This window comes from Cololabis saira, chromosome 9 (assembly GCF_033807715.1).
Source record: "Cololabis saira isolate AMF1-May2022 chromosome 9, fColSai1.1, whole genome shotgun sequence".
In the NCBI taxonomy this organism is placed as follows: Eukaryota; Metazoa; Chordata; class Actinopteri; order Beloniformes; family Belonidae; genus Cololabis; species Cololabis saira.
In genome coordinates this window covers 45,880,617-45,908,310 of record NC_084595.1, presented here as the reverse complement: position 1 = coordinate 45,908,310, position 27,694 = coordinate 45,880,617, and the positions used below count along the sequence as shown (strand labels likewise).

The window sequence follows — 27,694 nt, the reverse complement described above, 5'->3', positions numbered from 1 at the left end:
GTGGATCCATGAATCTGCTGGTTCGCATTCTTAGTTTGGCCACTTAATGTCTGCTATGATGTGCAATGATACTGACTCTCAGTTATTTCTGGATTCTCACTAATAATTCCACATCTCTCCCTGAAGAGTCTTTGACTGCGTTTCCATGCATCAATAACCCTTTTAAAACCCGAATATTGGCAAAAACCCGAATTTGCACGGCCATGTAAACACCAATAACCCCTTAGAATAACCAGAATTTGCTCATATTGGGGTTTTTAAAAACCCCAATATGACCCCCGGGTTACTCCTTTTAAAACCCGAATATTGGGTCATGTAAACACCAAACAGAATATCCCCATCAAACGGAACAGGAATTAGTTTTCTGCACATGCTCTGTTCACAAGGAATCCTGGTCTTTTGAGTCCAGGAAGTTCTTATAAACACGGAGAAACCAAGACCAGGAGGAGACTAATCACTTCATAAATGTAATGAAGGATATGAACATTTCTGCATTTGTAGACGGTAGAAAGTACCGGGATAGACAGATTTAAAAGAAGGTGAGAGAAAAGTTGCGCGAAGCAGCATTTGTTTTGAATTTGGATACAGGAAGAAGAAGCAGAAATGACGGGAATTGTGTCATGATGTTCTCCGTGCGTCGCTGGTTTGATCCAGATATCCTGAATGATTAATTACCATGTAAACGGAATATTCCCAATGTTTCAGTAACCAGAATATTAGCCATAACCCGCATTTTGACTGCATGTAAACGTAGTCATTTTTTCTTGTTGCAGCTCTTTCAATTCACTGGTAATCCAGGGTTTGATGTGGGGAAGCAGCTCACTGTTCTGGTAGGGGTGATGTTGTCCACACAGAGGTTTTAGTAGGCAGTCGCACGTTGAGTCATAGCATTGGTCATTTTTCATGTGGTTCACAGAGTACTGGACAGTTTTTAGTCTCAGAGCGGTTTCTTCAGCTTCCTGTCACCAATTTCCCACTGTTCTTTCAGTCACAGGTCGCCTCGGAACAACGCGAATATAGTTGGAGCAAAATATAACCAGATTATCCACTGCCTTGCCAAAAGCAGGCCATGCAGAGGAGCTGTATGCATCTGACTTTTGCACAGAACAAATTCAAACATTTTCTCTTCTTGAGTGGAGCTTTTGACAGACTATTGAAATGTAGCCGAAACAGAGGCGTTATTGAACTCTCCAGAGACGGACATAAATGCACTGGGTGTTTGTAGCTTTGCAACAACAGAGCTGGTTATGTCACGTGCAGTGTAAGCAACAGTTGATGGTGGGATGAACCCTGGTACTGAAATAACATTGGTGAACACTCTAATATGGACAGACTTACTGCTATCAGTGTAATATCTGGGCTGCAGGGATGCTGTTTCACAGCCGTGTGTAATGAATTACATAATTTCTTGCTGACAAGCTCTGCCATTCCATCACCCTCGCTTTTGCTGCAGCTCTTAAATCTTTGTTAGCCTGTAGTGTGAATGCAAGACTTGATACTCGGGCTGGATCCTCATCTGTACTCCAAACCTTTCCATCTTATTTGTAACTGATCTCACATTCCATGTAATGATTAAGGGAAGGGATGGTTGAGATCTCTTCTTTTTCTTTCATGGCTTTTCTCCTGCTCTTCATCGTCCACAATGTTTCCTCGATTCACTGGGGATTTAGGGTCTCAATCTGGGTGTTATTTGGGCTTTTCAGATCTTAAACAGCTGCTCCCACCTTTAAACGATTCTCTCATTATTATATACTCAATACAACAGATTATGAAGAGTCAGAAGTAACAAAAGAAATCCTCCAAGCATCATTGCACCCAAGAAAGTACAAAAAGTGGAAAAAAATATAAAAATCATCCATCTACACATTTTTTTTATATTTACTTGGGAGTCGGCAATTTGTATTGTAATACATTGCTAAAATTAAATTGAAATTGTATTTTCAAACTATGAAGAAAAAATAAAAAAGGAATGAAACACTATATGTTACTAGGGATGGGAATTGGTGAGATCTTTACGATTCCAATTCAATTTCGATTCTCCTTAAAAATTCGGTTCTTTATCGATTCTCATTTGGAAAAAGAGGACAACAATGAGGCAAATAACGCTAATATGATAGGCAGTGTTTGTGAGTTAATTAATTACCTGCAGTATTATTAGCCAAGGACATGCTAACGTTGCTGCTAGGTTGAGAATTACTGACGTTAGTCCGGAGCGGATCAAAAACACGACATTCATTATTATTGCACGCTGTGTGCACAAATGTTTTTGTATATTGGTGGTATTTCCTCCTTTTGACGAAATATTCACTTGGCAAATATTTCAAGTCTTTTTTACTGAAATGTAACCAGGTTTTTGAGGGTTTGGTTGGCTTGGGCGCCATGTTTACTATTGACTGCTGGCTCATGCAATAACAAAATTCGTGCCCACTGGAATCGAAAAAGGAATTGTTTGCAAATTTTGCAAGGAATTTATAGAGGTAGATTTTTGTCTTAATTATTCAATCAAAAAAAAGATTGCTTCAATCAAAAAATATATTTTCAATAAAAAAAAGTCTTTGAATGCAAACAAATATTTGAGACTCAAAAAAATGCATTTCAACACTGTTTTTCTTTGATTGGAAATGTTTTCTTTGATAGAAGTGAAGTTTTTTTGTTTGAAGGAACTTTTTTGATTTAAGGTAGTGTTTTTTTGTGTTTGGGCCATATTATGGGTAGGACATTTGTGTCTTTGTCGTTTAATTTAGAAAAAAATATTTTCAGTAAAAGAAAATCACTTAAATAAAAAAAAACTTTTTCAATCAAAGAAAAAAAGTGTTTGAATGCAAAAAAATATGAGACACAAAAAAATTGCATTTGAACACTTTTTTTTTGGATTTAAAATATTTTTTTTCATTTGAAATCTTTTTTTTTTTTGATTGAATCATTTTGACACAAACATCCCGCAGTGGGCGGATGCTTCCCCATTGGTCAGACCAGGGTCAGACATGTTTGGCAAAAGCAAACTTAAAAGCGTCTGCTAAATTACTATAACATTTTTTGTTCATTCTTCTTTGTATGACACCTCAAGATCAGTCAGATCGGATAGAGAGCGAGAATGTTTAAGCCGATTCTCAATGGGATATAGGTGTGGACTCTGACTGGTGCATTTCTTACACCTGAATGTCTCCTGTCTGAACCATCACATTATGGCACTGGCTGTAGGTTTAATGGTTGTCCTGCTGGAAGGGAAGCGTCCCATAGCGTGACGCTGCCACCACCATGTTTCACAGTAGGATCGTGTGTTCAGGGTGATGTGACGTTGCTGGTTCTCTTGTTTTCTTGTGATTTTGTTTTCTTTCCGCACATATAGCATTTTGCATTTAAGCCAAAATGTTCAACGCTGGTCTCATCTGAGGAGAGCCCTTCTTTGGCACGTTTAATGTGTCCCGTACAATGCTTAAGCCTATGGCTTAATTTTACCAATGGTTTTGTTCTTGCCGCTCTTCCATAAAGGCCAGATAGGTGGAGCACATGACGAGTAGTAGATTCTCCCAGCTAGTCTGGGGTATATTTTTATAACCTAACCCTGGTTTAACCACAATTTTATCCCTGGCTTGTCAAGTGTTTCTTAGATTTTTCATGATGCTGTTTTTTAACTGATATTTTCAACCAACTGCCTGAGGTCCTCACAGAACAGCTGTATTTCTGCTGGAAATACATAACTCAGGGAGCTAAACACAAATGCACAACACTCTTTTCAGATTTTTATTTCTAAAAAAGGTTCAAAACAATGTATCATTTTCTTTCTAATTTACAATCATGTGCTACTTTCTGTTTATTTATCACATTAAGTCCCAGCAACATATATTCAGGTTTGTCGGTGTGACGCAACAAATTCAAAATTAATATTTTTTCACTATTATATATTTTTTTCTGACCTAAGAAGGAAAACACTGCTTAAATATCTTCATCTACAATGGATGTTTGTCAAAGATGTGTTTTCATTCACCAAAAACTGATGTGTAAAAACACTGGCGTAATAACATAAGAAAAAATGGATGAGTCAAAATAACCTTAATGCATAAATGAAGCTTAAGTGTACTCAGACTTTCTATAAAAAATCTTTATTAAAAAAAAAGTTTACTCAGACTTTCTGACCAACAAAGGGGTCAGGGATAATGTGGTATTTATAGGACAGACTCCTGTAACTGCTGCATACCTGATTCTCCTCCCAATCAAGACCCATCAAATCCAACTCTCACTTTGAGAGAGTATTCAGTCCTAAGAATAAAGAGGGGCAATCTTCTCAGAGATTCCATCGGATGCAGAGCAGACAATGGTTGTGATGGCCTCCTTTGTGTGTTGATAAATACCCAGGATAATTTACTGTTGCTCCAAGGATGGGACCATTAACTGGCCATTGCCCCCAAGGCCTACCATCAGCAGTATGTATATGTATATACACTACTACTGATGTATACTGTACATATACATCATATCAACTCATAAATTACTTCCTACAATATCCAACATGGTTCCCAAACTTTTTTTGCCAGGCCCCCCTTTTGTACGTAACAGAATTTTCGAGCCCCCCCCCCCCCCGACCCCAACACAGACACATCTTTTGTATTCAAATGTGACTGCAATTTATTTCATATATTGAACATATGTGCAAAAAAACTGTCCATCTCTGTAAAAATAGATTTTCAACCTGACCAGCTCCCAGAGATTGAAACAACAACAATACAAACAGGAGCCAAAATCTGAACATTTGCTCTACAAACATTACACCTTTAATCCCCACATCTTTCCAGTGACGTGAGTGGGCTTGCTTCATCTGTGCAACACATTTCTTTTTTTCCTTTTTACTGTACAATACAGTATGCATTACTTTCAACATATTTTTTTCCAAAAATAACCAGCTCCCTGAGGAAAAAAAAACAGCAGCAGCAACAGCTAAACAAATAATAACATTTTCAACAATTGCTCTGCAAAAATGTCAGAGATTACCTGCATGCATCTTCCTTCCAGTAGTGCCGGGTAGTTATGGGACCTGAAGCAGCAGGTCCTGGTTAGATTCCCGCTGGCCAGACCATTACTTCACGTCATTCCCCTTCTCTCTTCCCCCTATTTCCTGTCTCTCTCTCACTGCACATATGTATTGAAGGCAAAATCTTAAAGAAATAAAAAATCTTTAAAAAAAAAAAATATATATATATATATTTATATATTTTTTTAATTAATCTACCTTCCAACCTCACCGCGCCCCCCCTACAATAGCGCCGCGACCCCCTAGGGGGCGCTCCCCCCAGTTTGGGAACCACTGCTCTAATCCTTCTGAGGGGAAAAGCACAACCAAGCAACCGTTAATGAAACGCCCCACGACTGCAGAGTCATGGAAGTATTTCCAGAGAGGACAGGACTTGTACTTGTACTGGAAGTGTGAGACATTGTGAATAGGACTGGTTAGAGTACAGTGCCCTGAGGGGTTCCTGTGCTGCTGTCCACCTGCTCAGACACACAGACAATCGCTCTCAGAATACCCACGGGGACTCGTGAAAATACTGCAGCAGTGCCAGCACCACCACAAAAACATTCTTCTTCCCCTCAATGCACCATCAAGGTGTGAATCATCACATCCTCTTTATTCCTGACAAGAAAATATGTCGAAAAACTAGAGTAGAAAAACTGTCCATTAGCTATGCTGTCACAACCACACCCCTTATCACACGCTCACCGTTATTTCTGTGAAACATTACCAACTTTTTTTGTAGTTTCTCAAAAAGTTTGACATGTGTGATCATTCTGAGAGGTAGGAAACATCAAAAACATGCTCATTCTGACATTGGTATATTTCTACTTGGTAGCACTGATGTCATAAAAAAATATGTTTAGTATCCAAAATGTAAAATTGCCACTGTTTGTGTACCGTTGGACCGATCTGAAAGAAACTCACAGGTATTCATCAAGATGGACAATGTTTGTTACAAGTTTAAGGTTTATCCGACAAAGCATGGTAGATATATGATCATCGGTTATGATTTCATATTTTCAAAGATATAAAGTGATGACTTTCTGGATAGACACCATGTTGCAGTGTTTGAAATCTTTGCCGTCTTAATAGGGATCTGAATGTTCCTTCTGAGGGACAAACAGCTGATTGTTAATGAATGTTCTATGTGAGTGATGCAGGGTCTGCTGGACGTCCGTCCAGGGAACACGTGTGAGTTACCACAGTCGTCAGGACAAATTTGAGACTTATCTGATGAAGCACGGGGCCAATGTAGGACATAATGTCACCAAAAATCAGCTTCCTTTACCAGGTGCTATTGAAATAATCCAAGATTATGTTCTCTTGTTCAAAGTGGAAGCCTCGCCAAATGTACACATTTTGGGTCAGATTCAACAATGCACATGCAAGTTAGAACAATTTTTCTATTCATGGTGAAACACTGAACTTTGCCACCCTCTCACGGTGACGCCCTCCCATAGAAAACTAATGAATTCAATCTTCAGTATGTTAACTACCGATTGACCAGATTTGAGGTGTAACAACTCATCTCACTTGCAGCAGGAATGCATACAGGACTGTCTCAGAAAATTAGAATATTGTGATTTCTGTAATGCAATTATAAAAACAAAAATGTCATACATTCTGGATTCATTACAAATCAACTGAAATATTGCAAGCCTTTTATTATTTTAATATTGCTGATCATGGCTTACAGCTTAAGAAAACTCAAATATCCTATCTCAAAAAATTAGAATATTCTGGGAATCTTAATCTTAAACTGTAAACCATAATCAGCAATATTAAAATAATAAAAGGCTTTTACATTTTCTGTTGCCAAGAGGTGGCGCTACAATTGTTCCTGAATATGACACTGTAAATGTGTTCAGATTCAGGCTATAATGCAATACATTTATTTTGGACCATGTTAAACAAAATATGGCTGAGCTACAGGCCATTTGTGTTTCATGGTGAGTCTTTGACCTCAAACCATTCAGTCTGATTCAGAACTGCCGTGGTGAATCATCCAAACACCGCCACAGTGCCAAAGTCGCAACATTGAACGCAGAAAAGTGATTTTCCACGGGAATACTTCATCAAGGTGTGAAGCATCACTTTCTCTGCCATCACGCCAAGAGAAGAAGATGTGTTGGAGCAGCAAATCCCTCCCTGTGGTCAATGAGCCAAGCTGTAACAGCCACGCCCTTAAACACACCATTACTGCTGGGAAGAATCATCTTTATTTAACCTTTGTGCTGTCTTTGGGTCGAGGAAGGAGAGAAGAGAAGAAGGGAGGAAAGAAGGAAGGAAGGAAGAATGAAAAGAAGGAAAGAAGGAAGGAAGGGAGGAAGGAAGGGAGAAAAGAGGAAGGGAAGAAGGAAGGAGAGAGCAGGAGGAATGAAGGAAGGAAGGGAAAAAAGAAGGAAGGAAGGAAGGAAGGAAGGAAGGAAGGAAGGAAGGAAGGAAGGAAGGAAGGAAGGAAGGAAAGAAGAAAGGGAGAAAGGAAGGAATGAAGGAAGGAAGGAAGGAAGAGGAAGGGAAGAAGGAAGGGAAGAAGGAAGGAAGGAAGAGGAAGGGAAGAAGGAAGGAAGGAAGGAAGGAAGGAAGGAAGGAAGGAAGGAAGGAAGGAAGGAAGGAAGGAAGGAAGGAAGGAAGGAGGAACAGGAGAATGAGGTCATTTTGACCCAAAGACAGTACAAGGGTTAAAGTATTTTCTCTACAGGTTTTACATACATGTGATTGTTCTGAGAGGTATAGTAGGTATAGTAGGTATAGTAGGTATAGTAGGTATGTATAGTAGGTATAGTAGGTATAGTAGGTATAGTAGGTATAGTAGGTATAGTAGGTATAGTAGGTATGTATAGTAGGTATAGTAGGTATAGTAGGGCACACCCAAACATGAAGATGGATTTTTCATCTCTTAACAAGGCAGCGCTATGAGCACGAGTTAATATGACCACACGGATCTCTGATAAATACAGAAAATCTGACTCTGACAATGCAAAATGAATACAAAGCATGTTTCCTGTTGCCAACAGGTGATGCTACAATTGTTTTTCCACATCACACTGCAGATGTGTTCAGAGTTGTACTGCAATCATACGCACCAAATTTGGGCCAGATTAAACAATGTATGGCTGAGTTACAGCCAAGGACACAATCCACCCCTGCTTTTCTATATTGATTATAAACACCAAATAATTGTATAATGGTTAAAAGAATTCATAAAACTCAACCGTTCTTACAACTAGCGAGACATCTGCAGACTCTTCAATGCCTGCAGATTGTAGACTCTGGCTTTGGTATAACTGACTGGGAATACTTACTATTACTATAAATTACTATACTTAATATTGATAAACAGCTTGTGTGAAACAGACTGGAGGCAATGCACAAACAAACAACGCCAAGATAAAAAGATGAAGAAAAAAACACATAAAATATATAGTGCTGTCAAGCGATTAAAAAAATTGGAAGATTAATTAATTAAGATCTGTAATGAATTAATCTAATTAATCTGTTTTTTAACCTCAGCCAAAATTTTATTTCTGTTTATTTCCCTTTTATATATATATATATTCATTACATTATTGTGGCAGATCAAAAGATTCATATAAAAAGTGTCTTTATAAAGTAATTGTATTCACAAAAACACAGATTTCAAAATAAAGGCAACTCGCAAACAGAAAAAGTAAAGTTAGAGATTAAAAAATAGATTAAGCGATTAAAAACATGATGCGCTAAATACGCCTCTAATTAATTAATCGCAATTAATGCGCTAATTTGAGAACCCTAAAAATATAAAACTCTTTCTGTCTCCTCAGAATTCCTCTTCCAGACCGGATTCTTCAAATATTAGCAGTGTTTAAGAGTCTATTTGTTATAACTGCTCCTTGTTTTCCTGTATGGGTTGAACAGAAGTAGATAAACAGTTGTTTTTCCTTGTGTCCTTGCATTAATTGTTCATTTCATGGGCTAAAAGAGCAAAGTCAATGAGGAGGAGAAATTCTCATCCCATTATCGGCTCGGAGCTGCAAAGCGGACGCCTCAGCGAAGAAGCCAAGCGTAAAGATGATTACTGCACTAACAGACATCCTGATGCTCCATATTGTTCCAATTGCAAAGTTGTTCTCTCGTAGTAACTGAAGGATTAACTGATGCAAACTATTTGCTCTCTGTCATAATGACACATGGGCTGATGGGAGAGTTGGTGCTGACAAAAGGCCTCCATTCTCCCTCTTTTATTCTTTATATCTCTTTCACAGACGCAGAGAGACAAATACATCCCTCTCGGTATTGAAAGCACATAAATCTTGTTTTAAGAGGCCTGTATCTCCTTACATTCTGTCAGACAAAGGCTGAAGCTTTTATTTATGACCATAATCTGTGTGGCTGTACCTCTTCAACAAAATAGTGGCTTTATGGATTAGCCGTGATAGATGTTTCCATCAGTGATAGGAGAGTCAAGTTGGAGGACCATATTTTCATTTACTTCACTTTCTTTTCAGTTCTGTCTAATTCTATTTTAAGTCATCTTAAACCATTTAAAAGCTGAGAAACTAAACATCTTCCCTTGAGCACCTCATGTATAAACTTCTTCTTGGGTCATATTGCTTGAAATGTGGATATTGCTTTTACTTACTTAGTTTTACAAGCGAACGAGGCTCCATGACAGTTTCTACCCAAAGCCCTCAGACTCCAACACCACACAATCAAATAAACAATGAAATAAATCCTTGTGTAATATCCTGAGAAGACCTCAGCCGGTCCATCTACCGCCACATATCTATTTATCTGTTTACTACGACTCTAATGTACACATACACATTATATTTGTAATTATACTGCCTCCTTTCTTTGACCTGCTTTTTATTCTTTATTCCTTTATTCTTCTGTTCTGGGTCTCTGGAAAGCTCCTGCAGACAACTTGTATTGTAATAGATGCGATATAAATAAAATTGTTTTTTTATTATTTTTTTATTCCCTTCCAGTGTTTATTCCACTGTTTTTATCGTGGCTAAAACATAGTTTCATTCTGCGGTGTATCTCTGATGTCATGTTTGAATCTGAATCTGAAACGGAAAATTCCTCAAAGGAAAGAGGTTTTCTATTTTATTTTACTTGCCACAAGATGCTGATGAGCTATTAAATGTAAATATGTCACCGCCAGTAGTGGCAGCGCACAAGCCAAACCCCCACAGCCAAGACAGAACAAGAACCTCCCCAAATATAAATCAAAATATAAATAAGAACCACCTGAACCAGAACCAGAACCGCCCTGAACACAAACAGAACCAGCTCAGACACGAGCAGCAGCAAGAGAGGACGCATGGGCAGGTGGACATGGACAGATATACATTTCCCAGAATGTTCTAGTTCAGGGCTCGGCAACCCGCGGCTCTAGAGCGCCGCCCTAGTGGCTCCTGGAGCTTTTTCAAAAATGTTTGACCTTTTTTTCCCCTTTTTTTCTTCTTTTTTTTCTTCTTTTTTTTCTTTTTTTCCTTTTTTCTCTTTATTTCTCTTTTTTCCTCCTTTTTTTCTCTTTTTCTTCTTTCTTTCCTTTTTTTCTTCTTTTTTTATTTTTTCTTCCTTTTTTCTTCCCTTTTCCTTTCCTTTTTAATTTCGACATTTCGACTTTTTTCTCGACATTTCGACTTTTTTTTCAACATTTCGACTTTGTGTGTATAATGAAAAAAAAAATCTTCCCCCAGTAATAACTAATATAGATACATGCAGCATGTGTTGCCTTCATTCTAAGGCTTAGACAAGATTTTTTGCGGCTCCAGACATATTTGTTTTTTGTGTTTTTGGTCCAATATGGCCCTTTCAACATTTTGGGTTGCAGACCCCTGGTCTAGTTTAACTTAAGGTTGCCTTAAAGCAACTTCAAAACTGCCAAAGAGTTGTGAGTTGTATATTGAACAAACATGCACATTTTCTTTTTTTTTCAGTAGTTGTTAGTGGGGGGGTCAGGCAGCTGCAGGAAACCCAAAGCAACTACAGAGGGTAACTTTTATAAACCAGATCACTGTTGCAGAGAGTCCCCGTGGCCCGTGTTTAGTCCTGTCTGGAAATATACTGAAGTTAAAGCTTTTTTCCCTTCTTTTTCTTGGTTTTTAGTAGAAGCTTGCTCCGCACCATTCCCCAGAGGGGGAACATTGATGTACGGGGGCTGCAGACTCCTTCCGGTATTGTCCTGGAGTAGAGGAGAACATAACTCTTTAGTTTAATAATGTCTTATTCGTTCACGGGCCATCACGGTAAAATAAAGCTGTAATTACTGGCCTTAATTGATGTGGTTTCACCTGCTCAGACAATTCTTCAGCGCTTTCTTCCCCTTTACTGTAAAGGCTCCATTACTGCTGTTTTCACTATATTTCTGCAGCTATTGATCGCTATTATGGTAAATCCAATGGGCACAATGGAACTCTGTCAGCAAAATGCAGGTTAATTATCTCGGGGTCAACCCCTTTGGAACTGTAACAAAGACCTGGCTGTTCTCTCTTTATGTGCATTAAATTGCAAATACAAATGATTGTGGCTCCTGTTTTTGAGAAAAAAAGTGGGTTTTTGTATTTGTAAAGTTTTAAACAAGCCAGAACTAATGCATCTAAGATCCTTTCCTGCATTAATTTCTCCGTTTTACGATCCAGGTCGCACCTTGTTAAAATCAGATTAAAACACGTAAACAAAATTTGTTTTTAACATCATGTTAGTAAGAATTCAAAGATGAAGCGGGTTCGGATCAGGCTCAGATAAGACATTAGAAATGTCTCCTGAAAGTTGGAGCGTCTGCCTTAAACAGAGCTGTCAGATGTTTGACTGGCTTGAGATAAATTGGCCTCATAAGAAGATGCAGGAGCACATTGATGGGAGGAACCAAAGTTAATGGGATTGATTGTGGATATTGTGTTTGCTTTCTGCAGGGACTCCAGTGAATCGGATTCCTATCATGGCTAAGCAGGTGTTGGATCTCTACATGCTCTACAAGCTTGTCACAGAAAAAGGCGGGTTAGTGGAAGTCATCAATAAAAAGATATGGCGTGAGATAACCAAAGGCCTTAACCTCCCTACCTCCATCACCAGTGCAGCGTTCACCCTGCGAACACAGTGAGTCCCAGCTGAGACACGAGGAACAGAAGGGGGGAAGATTCTGCAGTTTTCAGAGGCTAACTTTACGCTCCTGTTGCTTCCTTCATTTTAGAATAGTAAAAGGCTCATTTATGTTCAGGGAAAAAGCGTTATTTTCTGCAGAAGCATTGTGTCGTCTTTACTAGTCAGTTGTCTGTGATTCAGGATGATAATTGTCTTCTATTTAAATGTGTACATCTACAGGACTGTCTCAGAAAATTAGAATATTGTGATAAAGTCCTTTATTTTCTGTAATGCAAAAATGTCATACATTCTGGATTAATTACAAATCAACTGAAATATTGCAAGCCTTTTATTATTTTAATATTGCTGATCATGGCTTACAGCTTAAGAAAACTCAAATATCCTATCTCAAAAAATTAGAATTTTCTGGGAATCTTAATCTTAAGCTGTAAGCCATAATCGGCAATATTAAAATAATAAAAGGCTTTCAATATTTCAGTTGATTTGTAATGAATCCAGAATGTATGACATTTTTGTTTTTTTAATTGCATTACAGAAAATAAAGAACTTTATCACAATATTCTAATTTTCTGAGACAGTCCTGTAAATTGTCTTCAGGCCTGTTTGGACTTTCTTCAAAGCAGAAAAAACCATCCAGAAACCTGTGTTTGACACAATTAAAACTGTTCTTTGAAGGAATAAGTGATGCATTTTTATTTTCTTCAGAGTAACATTAATAGTACTCTTAACAGATACAAAACCATAGAGTGCTTTACAGAGTGCTGCACTATAGATGAACATGACATTAGGATACAGTAACAAAAAAGAATACCAACAAACAATAATAAATGATAAGAATAAGTCCACCAAGTTGACTGAGAAGTGCTGAAGTCCCTGAGTAAAGCAGAAGTCTTGTCCTGTTTTAGATATATGAAGTACCTGTACCCATACGAATGTGAGAAGCGAGGGCTGAGCTCCCCCGGTGAGCTTCAGGCAGCAATCGACAGCAATCGGCGGGAAGGTCGCCGGCTGAGCTATGGCTCTGTCATCTTCAACTACTCCCCCGTGGCCACCCCTACCCTCCTCCCTTCACCAAAGATGCCATCCCACTTCCCCGTGCTTTATCGCAACAGTGGTCACACGTCCCAGAAGTCTGAAGTCAAGACAGGTGAGACTGACCGGGGCTGTGGGTATGACGGGCCTAAATATCCAACCAGCAATGGAACTTTCCAAACGCAAGAACAGATATTACATCTTTTAAATGATTTACATCAGACTGACACAAAAAAAGGCTAGTTTGTGATTTTTTTTTTTTTTTAATTATTCTATCCTCTCATAAATCTCTGCTCACTCACTCAATATGGCATAGCTTTGCTAGCCTGGCAAAACCAATTACTGTTGCTTCATTAAGTTCCACTACTCTGATTTCAGGCTGTCGGGTCAGCAGTTTAAGCAAAGGGGCCAAGACCCTCCTCCTCATGGCTAATCCCTCTCACTCTTCCAGGGAGATAACAAAGCATTCCCTGCAAATGCCTGAAAACGCCTCAAACAGGCATCTAACCCCCTAAACTGGCATCTCTCGATGCGGGGGAGCAGCTCCTCCAAGTATTCTGGGGGATTATCTCTGGACCACGGCAACTAAAGCCTAGAGACGTAATCTGAGGCCACTGGTCCACACCCCTCTGCCCGTTGGCTGCACTTTATTCTAGCCATAAAAGTTCCAAACAAAACTGGTGTCAAAGGGCAGTCCTGCAGAATCCAACTTTAACTCGGAGTAAATGAATATTTACGTGGACTAAACCTCTCTTTCTAATTGTATCGGTACTGAATCCCCATAGCAACGCAGTCAGTATTGATATTCAGTCCCATTTGATTCAGGTCAATTCAGCACAGATAAGTCATTCAAACAACTTATACGATCATGAAGAAAAATCAAGGAGGGCAGCGTCAGTAATCTTTAATTACATATTAATTATGTTAAAAAGTGCTTTAAATCCATGACCATCAGAAAAAGTGACTGGTGCGTCTGAAATATTCACAAGAACTAAAAAGTTTCTCTGTCCATTTTTGATGCCACATTTGTAGTTGAAACATGACATCTACAGGATTTCTAATGTTGTTGGGGAAAAACCCAGCAGCGTCCCGCAGATTTATAGACGGATGGGAGCATGAACCTGTTCACATAATTCCAGATGAAAAGCCTAATCAATGTTTGTTTCTGCAGAGGAGCCAATGGCAGCCTGCCTCTTGCCCGGCAACGCCGGCCTCTCCGTGTCACCTGGCAGCCAGAATGCAGCAGCAACTCTGCAGTTGCTCCGGGACAAGCTGCAAGCTAGTGAGCCGCCACAGAAGAAGAGGATGATGGGTCAGGAAGAGCAGCAGAGCATGGTGGAGGACGCCCTGCAGGAGAACCTGCTCACCATGGCCAGCCAGCTGCCCCTCAACATCAAACTCAACAATAGGGGTGAGACTTGCTCGGTGTACCCCAGTCAGTTCATGTATTCTGCCGGTGTTCTCTGAGACCTACCTGTTTGCCATAATTCTATCAGGAGTGGTGTGGTCAAGGACCCAAACCCAATGCCATTGCAACATCTTTTCATTCAAGCAAAAGCAAGATATCTAAAAACTCAACATACTGAGATGAGCAGGCAGAATTCTGACACTATTCTGGCCTCAAGAGCAACTTCATCTCCAGTCGTGTTCCCCTTACCGCTAGATTCGTGCAAAACCCATCCATCCATTTTCCGCCGCTTATCTGAAACCGGGTCGCGGGGGCAGCAGCCTCAACAGAGATGCCCAGACTTCCTTCACCCCCGACTCTTCCTCCATCTCTTCCTCCAGCTCTTCCTCCATCTCTTCCTCCAGCTCTTCCTCCAGCTCTTCCTCCATCTCTTCCTCCAACTCTTCCTCCAGCTCTTCCTCCATCTCTTCCTCCAGCACTTCCTCCAGCTCTTCCTCCAGCTCTTCCTCCAGCTCTTCCTCCATCTCTTCCTCCAGCTCTTCCTCCAGCTCTTCCTCCAGCCCTTCCTCCAGCTCTTCCTCCAGCTCTTCCTCCATCTCTTCCTCCATCTCTTCCTCCATCTCTTCCTCCAGCTCTTCCTCCAGCTCTTCCTCCATCTCTTCCTCCAGCTCTTCCTCCAGCTCTTCCTCCATCTCTTCCTCCAGCTCTTCCTCCATCTCTTCCTCCAGCTCTTCCTCCATCTCTTCCTCCAGCTCTTCCTCCATCTCTTCCTCCAGCTCTTCCTCCAGCTCTTCCTCCATCTCTTCCTCCAACTCTTCCTCCAGCTCTTCCTCCATCTCTTCCTCCAGCACTTCCTCCAGCTCTTCCTCCAGCTCTTCCTCCAGCTCTTCCTCCATCTCTTCCTCCAGCTCTTCCTCCAGCTCTTCCTCCAGCCCTTCCTCCAGCTCTTCCTCCAGCTCTTCCTCCATCTCTTCCTCCATCTCTTCCTCCATCTCTTCCTCCAGCTCTTCCTCCAGCTCTTCCTCCATCTCTTCCTCCAGCTCTTCCTCCAGCTCTTCCTCCATCTCTTCCTCCAGCTCTTCCTCCATCTCTTCCTCCAGCTCTTCCTCCAGCTCTTCCTCCATCTCTTCCTCCAACTCTTCCTCCAGCTCTTCCTCCATCTCTTCCTCCAGCACTTCCTCCAGCTCTTCCTCCAGCTCTTCCTCCAGCTCTTCCTCCATCTCTTCCTCCAGCTCTTCCTCCAGCTCTTCCTCCAGCCCTTCCTCCAGCTCTTCCTCCAGCTCTTCCTCCATCTCTTCCTCCATCTCTTCCTCCATCTCTTCCTCCAGCTCTTCCTCCAGCTCTTCCTCCATCTCTTCCTCCAGCTCTTCCTCCAGCTCTTCCTCCAGCTCTTCCTCCAGCTCTTCCTCCAGCACTTCCTCCAGCTCTTCCTCCAGCTCTTCCTACAGCTCTTCCTCCAGCCTTTCCTCCAGCTCTTCCTCAATCTCTTCCTCCAGCTCTTCCTCCATCTCTTCCTCAATCTCTTCCTCCAGCCCTTCCTCCAGCTCTTCCTCCAGCCCTTCCTCCAGCTCCTCCTCCATCTCTTCCTCCAGCTCTTCCTCCAGCTCTTCCTCCAGCTCTTCCTCCAGCCCTTCCTCCAGCTCTTCCTCAATCTCTTTCTCCAGCACTTCCTCCAGCTCTTCCGAGGGGAGACACGTTCCTTCAGCGTGTCCTGGGTCTGCCCCGGGGTCTCCTCCCGGAGGGACATGCCTGGAACACCTCCCTAGGGAGGAGGGACATGCCTGGAACTCCTCCCTAGGGAGGAGGGACATGCCTGGAACACCTCCCTAGGGAGAAGGGACATGCCTGGAACACCTCCCTAGGGAGGAGGGACATGCCTGGAACACCTCCCTAGGGAGGAGGGACATGCCTGGAACACCTCCCTAGGGAGGCGTCCAGGAGGCATCCGATACAGATGCCCAAGCCACCTCAGCTGACTCCTCTCAATGTGAAGGAGCAGCGGCTCGACTCCGAGCTCCTCCCGGTTGACCGAACTCCTCACCTTATCTCTAAGGGAGCGTCCAGTCACCCTGCGGAGGAAACTCATCTCTAAGGGAGCGTCCAGCCACCCTGCGGAGGCAATTCATCTCTAAGGGAGCGTCCAGCCACCCTGCGGAGGAAACTCATCTCTAAGGGAGCGTCCAGCCACCCTGCGGAGGAAACTCATCTGTAAGGGAGCGTCCAGCCACCCTACGGAGGAAACTCATTTCGGCCGCGATCTTATCCTTTCGGTCACTACCCATAAGTGAGGGTAGATGCGTAGATTGACCGGTAAATCGAGAGCTTTGCCTTTCGACTCAGCTCCTTCTTCACCACTACGGTCCAGTACATTGACCGCATAACTGCTGACGCTGCACCGATCCGTCTGTCAATCTCACGCTCCATCTTTCCCTCACTCATGAACAAGACCCCGAGATACTTGAACTCCTCCACCTGAGGCAGGACTTCTCCACCCACCCAGAACCATGGCCTTGGTTTTGGAGGTGCTGATTCTCATCCCTGCCGCGTCGCACTCGGCCTCAAACCGCCCCAGCACATGCTGAAGGTCCCGGTCCGATGAAGCCAACAGGACAACATCATCTGCAAAAAGCAGAGACGAAATCCTGAGGTTCCCAAACCGGATCCCCTCCAGGCCCTTGCTACTTCTAGAAATCCCGTCCATAAAAATTATAAACAGGACCGGTGACAAATGGCAGCCCTGCCGGAGTCCAACATGCACCGGGAACAAGTCTGATCAAGTCTGCAATGCGAACCAGACTCCTGCTCCGATCATACAGAGACCGGACAGCCCTTAATAGAGGGCCCCGGACTCCATACTCACCGAGCACCCCCCACAGGATGGCACGAGGGACACGGTCAAATGCCTTCTCCAGATCCACAAAACACATGTAGACTGGTTGGGCAAATTCCCATGAACCCTCAAGCACCCTGCGGTAGGTGTAGAGCTGGTCCAGTGTTTCACGACCGGGACGAAAACCGCATTGTTCCTCCTGAATCTGAGGTTCAACTATCGGCCCTATTCTCCTCTCCAGTACCCTGGCATACACTTTCCCGGGGAGGCTGAGAAGTGTGATCTCCCTATAGTTGGAACACACTTTCCGGTCCCCCTTTTTAAAAAGAGGGACCACCACCCCGGTTTGCCACTCCAGCGGTACCGTCCCCTTCCTCCATGCAATGTCGCAGAGGCGTGTCAACCAAGACAGCCCTATGACATCTAGAGACTCATAGGTACTCAGGGCGAATCTCATCCACCCCCGGTGCCACTGAGGAGCTTACAAACTACCTCAGTGACCTCAGGTCCCCACCTGGACCATAAACAGTGCCGGCAGAGTACTGCTTCCCCCTTCTGAGGCGCCAAACGGTCCTCCAGAATTTCCTCGAGGCCGACCGAAATTCTTCCTCCATGGCCTCACCGAACTCCTCCCAGACCCGAGTTTTTGCCTCCAGGACCGCCCGAGCCGCGGCCCGCTTGGCCTGCTGGTACCTATCTACTGCGTCAGGAGTCCCACAGGCTAACATAGCCCGGTAGGACTCCTTCTTCAGTCAGAAGTCCAACAACACAACACCGCTCGGGTTCAGATTGGGGAGGCTGTTCCTCCCAATCACGCCTCTCCAGGTATCACTGTCATTGCCCACGTGAGCGTTGAAGTCCCCCAGTAGAACAATGGAGTCCCCAGTTGGAGCACTATCCAGTACTCCTCCCAGGGACCCCAAGAAGGCCAGGTACTCCGCACTGCTGTTCGGCCGCAGGCACAAACAGTGAGACCTTTTCCCGACCCGAATGCGCAAGAAAGCAACGCTCTCATTCACAGGGGTAAACAGGGGTAAACTCCAACACATTGCGACTGAGCTCGGGGGCTATAAACAAGCCCACACCAGCCCGCCGCCTCTCACCCTGGGCAACTCCAGAGTAGTGGAGGGTCCAGCCCCTTTCTTCCAGAGCCCAAGCTATGTGTGGAGGTGAGCCTGACTCTCTCTAGCCGGTATCTCTCAAGTGGACTGCTACCCAGCCCACATGGCACCAGCCTCTCACAGTCCTTCCTGCGGGTGGTGGGCCTACGGGAAGGCGGGCCCACGTCGCCATTTCAGGCTCAGTCCGGCCAGGTCCCATTGGCAAAGACACGGCCACCAGGCGCTCGCCAGCGAGCCCCAACCCCAGGCCTGGCTCCAGGGAGCGGCCCCGGTGACGCCGATCCGGGCGACGTAACTGTCCTTGATCTTTCTTCACCATGATTAGCTCGTGAACCGCTCTTAGTCTGGCCCGTCATCTAGGACCTGTTTGCCATGGGAGTCCCTACCAGGGGCGAAATGCCCCAGACAACATAGCTCCAAGGATCACTCGGGCACACAAACCCCTCCACCACAGTAAGGTGGCGGTTCAAGGAGGGGGTGCAAAACCCAAAACATCAAAAAAAGAAATTCTGTAATAGGAACCGGGTCGCAGGGGCAGCCCGGTTCTGGATAAGCGGTCGAAAATGGATGGATGGATGGAAACACCTTTAATTAAACAAAATAATTAATTAAATTTAAAATGAATTCAATTTAAAGGGGACCTATTATGAAAAACACGTTTTCTCTTGCTTTAACATATATAAAGTGGTCTCCCCTCAGCCTGCCAACTCAGAGAAGGAGGAAAGCAACCAAATTCTGCAGTGTCTGTACAGCCGCCCGGATGATCCGTCCAGTGTGATGTGGATCTACGAGCCGTTCAGATTCTGCTCCCATCGTTACGTAACGAAAATGTGATTTACATCGGTTGGCCTCTGAGCTTCCACCATTTTTTCGTAGCGGTGTATCGCGTCATTCAGGCAGCCAATCAGCACAGAGCCTCATTATCATAGCCCCGCCCACTCAGAATCCTGCATAGATAATGAGGTTTGAGAATGGGAAGATAAAGACATGGTTCAGAGGCTGAATTTCTCATTTATTTAGCAAAAACAATCAAAAGCTTGTTTTTAAGACATTCAAGGCCTGTTTAAAATAGGTAATAGATGCCATAATAGGTCTCCTTTAATTAAATAAAACTGAAAAATATCGCAAAAACATTTCAACGCTTTCACAAGCTTTTGTTTTAAGGCGTTTCAATAATCTAGTTTAGCAGCTAAGTATAATGAAAACGCTTTTTACACATTTGCACGTCTGGCAGGACGGGATGAGGGGCTGCTGGTCCACCTAAAGCCATATCTGGTCTCCAGCTGTTCCGGCCTCATTAATAGCACGTAGTTGTGCTGTAGCACTATGATCGTCCGCCACCGCCATCCTCTAACCATCCTCAGCGGTGTCTAATGACAGCGGTGGCTGCAATCGCGAGGATGAGAGAACCAGGAGAGTTACGCTCCTGCAGAGAACACCGACCCCCTGCAGCGGCACCTTTACTGCAGAAGTCTGGTGGATTTCATCTTAAATGCTTGCAAAAATCCAACACATTCAGATGTTCAAAACTGTGTATCCAACGGGATCCATGCAGGTTTTCTCTGTATGTCACGCTGAACATGAACTTGAAAGTGGATGTGTGAGCACGACCCCCCTCCCTCTCTGGAAAACCACTCATGCCAACAAGGAAGTGGCAAAAGTGGGAAAGAAGGAAAAGCCATGGACTGTGAGCTGAGCTTTATTAGGTGATGTTGTGTCTGCAGGGCTTCATGTGAATGTTCCTAAATGGCTGTGTTGTAGCGTTGCAGCCTAACTGAAGGGGAAGGCAAGTGGTTCTCCTCATCCTAAGCTGCTTTGTGTTTAGTCCATTGTAGTCCGTTGAATAATTCAGTTAACCTGAATTATTCACCGCATCTGTCGTCAACACTCTCATGGGTGGAGCTACACTAATGGTGCTTTTCCACTAGTACCTACTCAGCCCGACTAGACTCGCCTCGGTTTTGCGTTTTTCCACTAGGGGTCTAACGTGCAGAGTAGATACTTTTCTGTATCTATTCTGCCGAGGTTCTAAGCTGCTGAGTCAGCTGTATCTGACATCATCACACTACAGGCCACCGATTGGTCGGGGGGTTGGAGTCAGACGTCTGAGTCAGGATGTGGAAATCAGGGAAAGAGCGATTCGCGGCTTCTGGTTCATTTTATTCAACCAGCAACAGCAGCAGAAGTCTGTTTAATGATCCAACTCTGAGGGTCAGATGTTCATAAACCTGGTGCTGAGGAGAGAATTAAAAAGGGATCTAGACGGAGATAAGGAACGACCAGATCTACCAGGAGCTCTGTCTCTTCATAGCTGCTCACGGCTCCAGCTGACTTTTCAGCAGCGCAGAGACAAACTAAAAAAATTAAACAGCATCGCCGCTTAAAGCTTCTCTTACTCTCATTTTTTAACTTGATATCCAACACAAGCCACAGATCCAGCAGCACATTTATCATCTCCTCCAGGTTCTACATTTATAGTGTTGTCGTCACAGCAGCTTCTCCAACCTCCTACTTCTGCTCCAGGTGCTGAATTGTTATGGAAAAGAAACCAGGCCGAGTTGAGCCGGGCCGAGGTGAGATGAGTAAAGCTGAGTAGGTACTAAAAAAAGTGCCACAAGAATGCAGGTGAGGATCTGGTTTCATCCTGGTTACTCGTCCCACACAGCTGGCGTATCTCTAATAATCCAGTCTTCATCCTGGACCAGCAAGTCAGCGATGTCCCTGGAGACTCACGGAATCACATTTTCACTCCAGGATTGGTGGGGGGCGGTACGCACCAATCCAGCGAGGTTAGGCTTGGAACATCCCAGCGTTTGCATGGGAAATGGCATAGGCATGTTTGTTTGGTCGCTGTCTTCTTGTACATGAGGTGCCAGCACACCAACTTTGAAGCTAAAAACAGCCAAAAACAGTCATGAAAACCAAACCAGAAGAACCAAGAACACAAGTGTGGAAAGACCAAGGCCTACAGAAACCCAGGACCAGTATACGGAGCTTGCTGGTTTTTAACCCGTCTGGCTCCACCTCCCTGGCCTGAGGGGGGATTCAGGACCCGTCTCATATAGAGGGAATGCACATGACGTAACAGATGAGACTTCACAGCGGGTTACGCCCACTGAGTGTCAGAAAGACTGAGTGGTAGAAAGACTGAGTGTCAAAGTAAATTTTCAGTTTGAGCAACTGGAAAACATCTAAAATGGGAAAGAGTTGTTGTGCGATCGACTGTACTCTTAGATTTAGCAAGAAGTTATCGTTTTACAGACTGCCGTAAAATAAGCTTAAGAGAGACAAATGGATCGCTGCAATTCACAGAAACAACTGGATTCCAGACACCGAAACGTGGATTTGTGGTTCCCATTTTGTATCAGGTAATGTTGGATTTTTGGGTAGCTAACGTTTAACGGTCAAATCATAAAGTTTGGTGTCCTCATCACTTTAATTTCTACAACAAATCCTGCCTTGAAGTCGGACCGAGCGTCAAGACTTTTGTAAGCCTTCAAGCTTTGCTTCGTGTATTTCCCCGGCGTAGAAATTAAGTTCATATACATATCTGGAAATTGGATTCGTGGCCAAATATTAATGTCCATGGACCACTGGTTCTTGGTAACTGTACCAAATATTAATGTCCATGGACCACTGGTTCTTGGTAACTGTACCAAATATTAATGTCCATGGACCACTGGTTCTTGGTAACTGTACCAAATATTAATGTCCATGGACCACTGGTTCTTGGTAACTGTACCAAATATTAATGTCCATGGACCACTGGTTCTTGGTAACTGTACCAAATATTAATGTCCATGGACCACTGGTTCTTGGGGTAACTGTACAGGTCACTGTCAAGTCCAACTGCCTTTAATTTAAGCCCATGATCAGCTGTTATCCCATCTTCTCCACTAGTTACAGACATTTTTGCTGATGTTTTACCACTCAGTGCCCACCCAGGGTGTGGGCACTGAAGTCATGGGGGAACTAACACGCACTCCAGCGCCCACAGCGTCCCCGGCGGGAATCGAACCCAGGACCTTCTAGCTGTGAGACGGCTGCACTACCAGCTGCGCCACCGTGCCCCCTACGGGGAATTCTCTCTAATGTTTGATCCACTTCATTTCTTTGAATGTTAAACGCGGTTTGGGATGGGTCAGCTCTTCATTGTCGAGCACGTGGGATCGGGGGCAGTGCTCCTTTGGTGTTTTTAGGGAAGCCAGTCCATCAGGAGCGGAGCAATCTGCCTGGTTCCGGTCCTGATGAAGCCATCATTCCTGTGGTCTAATGATGCAGCCTGGATGAAGAGTGAGTGTGATGTGGTCCGTCTCTGGATAACCGCCCGTCCCACATCAGTCATAATATCAGGCTGTGCATGTGATGAAGACGAGCGAGAATCCGTCTTGGGTTAATGTGCCTCGGGTCGACTCCCAGGACGGTCGTCTGTTTTAAACCCTCCTAAACATACACTGTTTATTAGAGACTTCTGACAACGCTGATGTGTCTCCGGGCCGACGGCGTCTGCAGGTGGAAGTGCCTTAATAACATACCTGCGCATGTGATGGGATTTAATTCTGTTGAAAGTCATATTTATGTTTTCACGTGGGAACACCTACACACCTTCCTCCTTTAATAGCGGCTTGCATCAAGCGGAAGAGACTTCTCTGCTCCTTATTCAGGCAAGGCTTCCAGCTGCGAGCTGTGACAGAATCCATCCATAACTCACATGAGCAGATGGCTGTTGGGCGTCCGTTTCCACCGAACTCTTGAGTAAAGCTCTCCTCATCCTGTCACTCTCCCAGTCATCACCAATACTCTTCTGTTCTCTTTTTAAATGCTCATATTGAGTTTTTCTTTCTCTCTCTGTGCCTCCTCTCCTGACAGATGATAGACAAGAGGCTGCATTGAACCTGTCTACCGACGGCATTAGCAGCATCAACATGTCAATAGAAATAAATGGAGTTGTCTACACAGGTAAATAGAGGGGCCGTTTGCTGGTGTAATTGCAGGCAGGAAATTCAATAAGTTATAGCAGCACCCTGGTGCTTAGTCCTCCACGCAATTTGATGTCTTTGCTATAAAATCCATCATGATGAAGTGGCAGGCCAATAGAGTTTAAAAAGTTAAATATCTCAGAATTGGGCCTGTGGATGTGAGGTCGATGGGAGTTGTTGTTTTGTGTGTGTGTGTGTGTGTGTGTGTGTGTGTGTGTGTGTGTGTGTGTGTGTGTGTGTGTGTGTGTGTGTGTGTGTGTGTGTGTGTGTGTGTGTGTGTGTGTGTGTGTGTGTGTGTGCCATGCCCCTTCCATCTCTCTTTGTCTGTAGATGCGGCAGCTGTCCGTCTGTCTAACGTTACAAGTCACAGAAGAAAAACACAAATGTGACCATGTCCACCATGTTAAAGGCTTTCTCAGACAGGTTAACAAGCTTTCTTCGAACTTGTCTAACAAAACCTTTAATTCAATTCAATTCAATTTTATTAATTTAGCGTCTAATACAACAAAAGAACATAGGTTTTAACCAGATGAACTAATGAACGTCCTCACTGGTTTGGTTGCACTGTAAACTGGGACATTTCTGCTTTAGCTCTACATTCAGTGCATTTACATGCGAAGTTTAATTCCTCTTTAATTCAGAATTAAAATTAAATCCGATTTAAAATGAGTAAAAATTACCATGTAAACACTTAACTCCGAATAAAAATGGCCATTCCGAATTCCGAAGTAAGTGGCTGGTTTATTCCGATTTTAAATCCGAATAGAATGAATTAATCTGAAATTCTGCTTTAAATTAATTCTGGTCTTTCTTTCTGCTCGTTCCCTCGCCCGTCCGTCTCCATTACGCTTATATTCCACACTGGGCTGGTTTTCCAAACAAAGTTTCAAGATGGCAGCACGCAGTAAACGCTGGTCAAGAGCAGAGACCATTTATTTAATAAATAGCTTGGAGGACCTGGAATTAAAAGAACAGAAGAAAATTTGTGAGCTTTTCAAAGTTGTAGTGGCTAAAGCTGGCCATACACTGTGCGATATTTTAAATTGTATGAGACTGCCCCATCTCACACTGCACGACTAGATCGCGTAGTTCAAAAGTTCACAGCCCACGATTTATGTTCTCACACTGTATGACCCGATGCTCTGATGCTCCGTCTGCTCACACTATACGATCATAATCCTCCCGTCTGCTCACACCATACGATCATAATCCTCCCGTCTGCTCACACTATACGATCATAATCCTCACGTCTGCTCACACTATACGATCATAATCCTCACGTCTGCTCACACTATACGATCATAATCCTCACGTCTGCTCACACTATACGATCATAATCCTCCCGTCTGCTCACACTATACGATCATAATCCTCCCGTCGGACCTCTGTTACTGGAACTCTGGCCGGTTCTGGGGCAGGGGTGGGCTGTGTCCACCCAAACCGTGCGTCCTGCCCATCCGATCAAAGGTTATGGGGATCCTTTATTTTTTTATAATTTAATTTTTTTATATACTGTATATATTTAAAAAAATCCCAAAATATCTGTACCGTTTCTGATTGGGCGAGCACTGCGCATCATTTTTAGACATAACAATGAACGCATACCACAAAAGTTGTGTCTCGACGGAGGGACCCGACGTCCCAGCAAAATTAGAAGTGGAAAAAGAGTTGTTCCGAACAGCAGACAGCGCACACACTAAAGGCTGATTTATGGTTCTGCGTTACACCAACGCAGACCTACGGTGTAGGGTACGCGGCGACCGGGTACGTGGAAATGCTGTCTTTTTTTTGCTATTAAAACATTATTTGTAATTTGAATTTGCAACACTTAAACTACAAATAATAGTTTTTTGACGGGACATCAGAGATTGCGCATGCTCTCTGTGAAAGGATGAGTCCAATCGGGTCGTAGCTGCTTCAACTGTGATTCCTTCACGAGGAGCGACCAGGATTTCAAACACGCTTGATTTTCTTGCGACCTCACGATTTGTGATCGGGAGCTCGTCGTGAGGTGTTAATCTCTCGTCGTTACCCCACGTACACTGCACGAGGCACGAGCAACGATTGGGTTAAAATCGGGTCCGATCAAAAAAAAGTTGCACGACTGGAAAATCGGCTCAAAACGAGCCGATAATCGCACAGTGTATGCCCGGCTTAAGTTAAGTTTTTCTTCCAGTAGACGTAACTTCCCAACCCCCAGACCTTAAGAGGAATTGGATAAAGCCGATCAAACGTGTTTTCCATGTAAACCTTAATTCGGAATTACTATTTCCATGTAAACTCAAAGGAAAATAGTTTCATTAGGAATTATTTAATTCGGAATAATTCATTCCGAATTAAAAAACATAATGTAACCGTGGCCACTATTTTGGTAAATTCAACCTCTGAAATCAGAAAGTTTTTAACTCAAACCAAAAACGCTGCTGCTCTGGAGCTGCTGCTCTGGAGCTGCTGCTCTGGAGCGGCTGCTCTGGAGCGGCTGCTCTGGAGCGGCTGCTCTGGAGCGGCTGCTCTGGAGCTGCTGCTCTGGAGCTGCTGCTCTGGAGCTGCTGCTCTGGAGCTGCTGCTCTGGAGCGGCTGCTCTGGAGCTGCTGCTCTGGAGCTGCAGCTCTGGAGCTGTTGCTCCGGAGCTGCTCTGGAACTGCTGCTCTGGAGCTGCTGCTCTGGAACTGCTGTTCTGGAGCTGCTGCTCCGGAGCGGCTGCTCTGGAACTGCTGCTCCGGAGCTGCTCTGGAGCTGCTGCTCTGGAGCGGCTGCTCTGGAGCTGCTGCTCTGGAGCTGCTGCTCTGGAGCTGCTGCTCTGGAGCTGCTGCTCTGGAGCGGCTGTGTGAGTGACCGGCTGCTGCTCTCTGCTCCCCAGGAGTCCTGTTCGCCCGGCAGCTGGCCATGGCAGGGATGGTGGGACCAGCGGGGAAACACAGCAGCTGGAAGTCCAAAGGGAAGAGCACTTCTACAGCTTTCCAGCCGTCTACCTCCACCTCCTCATGCTCCTCCTTCTCCCTCCACGGACACAGAAACACATCCTCTTGAACGCTGCTTCTCCACTCATGTCCTGGTTTATTTGTCTTCAGTGTGGAGTTCAGAGGAAGCTCTGCGGTCACAGGTCCATGTGGTGACGGTGTTCCCTCCATCAGAACAGGTGTAGCTGAACTGCTCAACGGCCTAATGGGCTTCATGACCTCTCAAACTTTGTTTTAAAGCAACAGCAATGAAGATGAACAATATGTGCTGCTTCAACTTTTCCAGCATTCGTAGTGAGCTTAACCTGAACATTGCAGCATGAATGGACATGAAGTCAGTGGTCTGGAGGTTGTTGTCATGAGAAACCTCTGACAAGGATCGCCAGTTTGTATCTCAATGAGGAGAGAAGGAGGTGCGTGTGTGGATATATACAGGACTGTCTCAGAAAATTAGAATATTGTGATAAAGTTCTTAATTTTCTGTAATGCAATTAAAAAAACAAAAATGTCATACATTCTGGATTCATTACAAATCAACTGAAATATTGGAAGCCTTTTATTATTTTAATATTGCTGATTATGGCTTACAGTTTAAGATTAAGATTCCCAGAATATTCTAATTTTTTGAGATAGGATATTTGAGTTTTCTTAAGCTGTAAACCATGATCAGCAATATTAAAATAATAAAAGGCTTGCAATATTTCAGTTGATTTGTAATGAATCCAGAATGTATGACATTTTTGTTTTTGTAATTGCATTACAGAAAATCACAATATTCTAATTTTCGGAGACAGTCCTGTACAAGATGATTTAAAGTGACATGTCTTTAATGTGGATTTGTGTAATTTTCCCCTAACACGCTCAGCTTAGGCCACAGGAAGCTGCAGCTGGCGGTACAACACACTACAGCACCTCCTATGTATATGTATACACATACAGTGTCCTTGGTATTTTAAAGCAAGTACATTCCCATTTTAGTTCCCTCCTCTCATATACCATAGTGTCTCTTAACCCTTCACCTGGCAAATAACCATATTTGCTAACTTCAGTAAACATACATACTATTTTTTTTTTTTTTTTAAGTTTACAAAGTTAAAAAAAAAAGGTCTTTTAATATTCTCAAACACTGGAATTTAAAAAATGCTGGTATTTTATTGGGTTAAGGAACCTAAGCAGTGCAGCAACCCCAGCTTTACTCTTAAATCACGAGGCAGTCACAGATGTCCCACTTGCTCTCTTGACAAAAGTTATGGATTTG

General features: G+C 43.6%; 1 protein-coding gene across 1 annotated transcript in view; it reads left to right on the top strand.

Annotated features, from left to right (window-relative positions):
* Window positions 1-26,506, top strand: part of arid3c (AT rich interactive domain 3C (BRIGHT-like)) — a 47,836-nt gene extending 21,330 nt beyond the window's left edge. The window contains exons 3-7 of the mRNA XM_061730292.1: window positions 11,917-12,100; window positions 13,012-13,253; window positions 14,310-14,549; window positions 23,367-23,456; window positions 26,337-26,506. Of these exons, the coding sequence (XP_061586276.1) occupies window positions 11,917-12,100; window positions 13,012-13,253; window positions 14,310-14,549; window positions 23,367-23,456; window positions 26,337-26,506 (926 nt within the window). The remainder of the gene's footprint in view (window positions 1-11,916; window positions 12,101-13,011; window positions 13,254-14,309; window positions 14,550-23,366; window positions 23,457-26,336) is intronic.
* Window positions 26,507-27,694: the final 1,188 nt, after the last annotated feature.